This window comes from Apaloderma vittatum, unplaced genomic scaffold (assembly GCF_000703405.1).
Source record: "Apaloderma vittatum isolate BGI_N311 unplaced genomic scaffold, ASM70340v1 scaffold38499, whole genome shotgun sequence".
Lineage (NCBI taxonomy): Eukaryota > Metazoa > Chordata > Aves > Trogoniformes > Trogonidae > Apaloderma > Apaloderma vittatum.
This window is the reverse complement of record NW_009734230.1, coordinates 116-3,045: the sequence shown is the minus strand read 5'-3', so window position 1 is coordinate 3,045 and position 2,930 is coordinate 116. Positions and strand designations below refer to the sequence as shown.

At 50.4% G+C, this 2,930-nt stretch overlaps 1 protein-coding gene across 1 annotated transcript in view; it reads right to left on the bottom strand.

Moving 5' to 3' along the window:
• KCTD14 (potassium channel tetramerization domain containing 14) overlaps positions 1 to 2,687 on the bottom strand; it is a 3,520-nt gene extending 833 nt beyond the window's left edge. Inside the window, exon 1 of the mRNA XM_009876176.1 lies at positions 2,628 to 2,687. Coding sequence (XP_009874478.1) covers positions 2,628 to 2,687 — 60 coding nt within the window. The remainder of the gene's footprint in view (positions 1 to 2,627) is intronic.
• Between the last annotated feature and the right edge of the window lie 243 nt (positions 2,688 to 2,930).

The window sequence follows — 2,930 nt, the reverse complement described above, 5'->3', positions numbered from 1 at the left end:
GCCTCCGTCTCCTGGGGATCGGATGGGAACATCCTCCCCATTCGTTGCTAAAAGTGGGTGCAGGATGTCTGTGCAGCTCTCGCAACCAGAGCAGCAGAGACTGGGACATTTCTAAATCAGGTTTCCTCACCCCATTCTTGGAACATAGGAAAGCGTTGTTTTGCCAGTGGGGAAGAAGAACGAGGGGTATCCTGCTTAGAGAAACTCTCAGTGACTACGGGATCCAACCTCCAACTCCTAAGCCCCACACAAGCGTTGTCCCTGCTGGCCCTTGTCCTTCCAGCGAGAGAGATCTGCGAGCTCTCACTCTCTCCACATGCAGAGGGACAAGGACTGAGCTCAAAGCTGTGCAGCTCCATTCCTCTCACCTGAGCTGGGGTTTGCTCATCAAAGGAGGAGCTAAAGCCCTTTGAAATGTTAGAAATGGGTGGAATCGGTTCCACTCATCTGGGAGTTTAGTTATAAATGCTGAAGTGAGACCAAAGCGGAGGACAGAAGCTGTTTAGCAAAGCCCTTAAAGAAAGTATGATAGGTTAACTAGGAAATAAAGGAAATAATTAATGCAACTGGTATAGATTTAAGAGAGAAGAATGTACATTTTTGTTTGGATTTATTTATGTTAAATGCATTGGAGGAGGATCTCAATATCCAGAAACTCGGTGTCCAGTCTGATCTTCCTGACGGTGCAGTGCTGAAGACTTTTAACAGAGTCCCTTTGCACTCAGTCATTTCTTACGGAACAAGGAGAGGGAAGGAGGGGGAAGTTATTTTCCCTCCCGCCGTCACTGCCGTAATGTGAGTCACATCCGGCCGTCCCCCCCCCTGCCACTGGGTCAATAAACAACTTTTTTTTTTTTTTTCTCCCAGGAGCTCACCTGCTCCTTCTCTGATCACGCAAGGATCTGCTTCGGTGCTGCCAGTCACATGCCTCAAGCGAAGCGTGTGCTCAAGTGCTTGGCTGGAGCCCACGGGGCTGGACCCACGGGGTGACGTGAGCTGATCTCACAGCTGACACCAAGGGGAGGGAGGAGCTCCTGCTGCCCTCTCCCTGTTCCCTAGGACCACAGAATGTGAAGGGCTGGGAAAGACCTTTAAAGTTCATCCCGTCCAACCCCTGCAGAGAGCAGGGACAGCTGTCACTGGGTCAGGCTTCAAGCCTGACCCTGAATGTGTCCAGGGATGGAGCCTCCACGACCTCTCTGGTCAACCTGTTCCAGTGTTTCACCATCCTCATTGTAAAGAACATTTTTCTAACATCTAATCTAAGTCCGCCCTGTAGGCTACCTGCTCCTGTTGCTCACCTCACACCTGCTTCTCCTTTGTCTTACCGAGCTGAGGCTCACAGAGGATCTAACAAGCAAAAGGAAGGGACTGGGAATGGACAGTCCGGAGCGGGGGGAGACCTTCCCTTTCAGCACGAACAAGCTATCAGATTTAGCAGGAGTTTGCTTGCAGGAAAACAACAGAAGATTCAGGCCAAAGACTGGGGTGGAACGTTGCTTTGTGGGTGGCTTCACCTCGAGGGCAATCATTTACACTGGGGCCAGTGAGACATAAAAAATTATCCCGTCTGAGACTCTTTGGTGATTTCCACCCACTGAGGAACATGGCCTGAAGCTGTTTCAGTAGTAAAGTTTCTCAGTCGGGAAATTTGCTGTTAGTCCAACAACATCTTTCCCTGACAGGAACCATTTGTCAGGAGGGTCTCGTACTTTTGAGCCTTTGCTCCTTTTTTCTGATGGCAAGTCAGGTGTTCTGTGCTGTTTGCCACCAACACAAATGGATAACTTGTCCTTCCTTAATACGGTCGCCCAGCTAACTTCATGTTCTCGGATCTTGATTGCCAGTTTTGCCCGGGGACCAAACTGGTTCCCAGTGAACTGGGAGTACTGGCACCAGCTGATTCCCAGCTCTGTAATTAGCCAGCATGGGGACACTCAGAGGAGTCGTGCCACCTATTTGTGCCCCGGTTTCTTCACCTGCAAAACAGTTACCTCTGTGGGGAAGCTGTTTCGCAACCTGTGCCTGAAAAGTGCAACAAGAAGGCTGGATTTTTTAAAGGCAGAGAAGTCTGGAGGAGAAGCTGTACAGCTACAGCGGGGAAAACAAACTGGATAGTAACAGACCGAGGGCAGAAGAGAAGAAATCATCTGATCTCACTCGTTTCTGCCTAGTGATATGCTGCTTCTCTGAGTTCATCATCAATTTTCCTTAGAGCCTGAAAAACTCCCGCTCCAGCCTGGTGATTCTGCATGTCCTACAACCCGGCAGCTTTTCCATCATTAGACACCCTTAAGAACTGTTGAAAAAAAAAACCAACAAAACCCCAAACCTCACAACAGGCTTTTATGTAGGGATCTGACTCATTAAAGTTCAATTCCACCTGTTGTTAGAGGAGAGAAAGAACTGCTCTGGTTTTTGCTGTTGCCAGACCTTGTGTGCCTGTGAGAGACACGGCTGGACAGGCTGGATTCAGCTTTTACCTAGAGCCCTTGGTCCCATATCTGGCAAGCCCTGGTGTCTTCAGAATAATAGACAGGGGGAAAAAACCCACTGTAAAGTAGCCCAGAGGGGACAGCTTGATCCCGTCGGAAGAAACAGCGCACTGGAGCCCGTAACTTACTCACCGTGTGCAGGCTGCCCGTGACCTGCTTCCCAAGGGGCTTGTGCTCCGACGAAATGCTCATCTCCCTCCCCGGGAACTGGTGGCTCAGCGGCGTGGGAAAACCTGCTGCTCGGTGCTCAGGCCCTGCCCCGCTCCTCTTTCACTTGGTTTTGCTTCGTTGGATCAGGTTTTAGTTTGTGGTTTTTTTTCCCAGCCGCTGCCCCGCGAGGCTCCAGTTTGCTCCGTGGTGCAAGTCGCAGGTGTAGGGAGAGGGGAGGGAACAGCCTGGAAGCGGAAGTATTTGCTCATTAGTTTTCTGGCAACC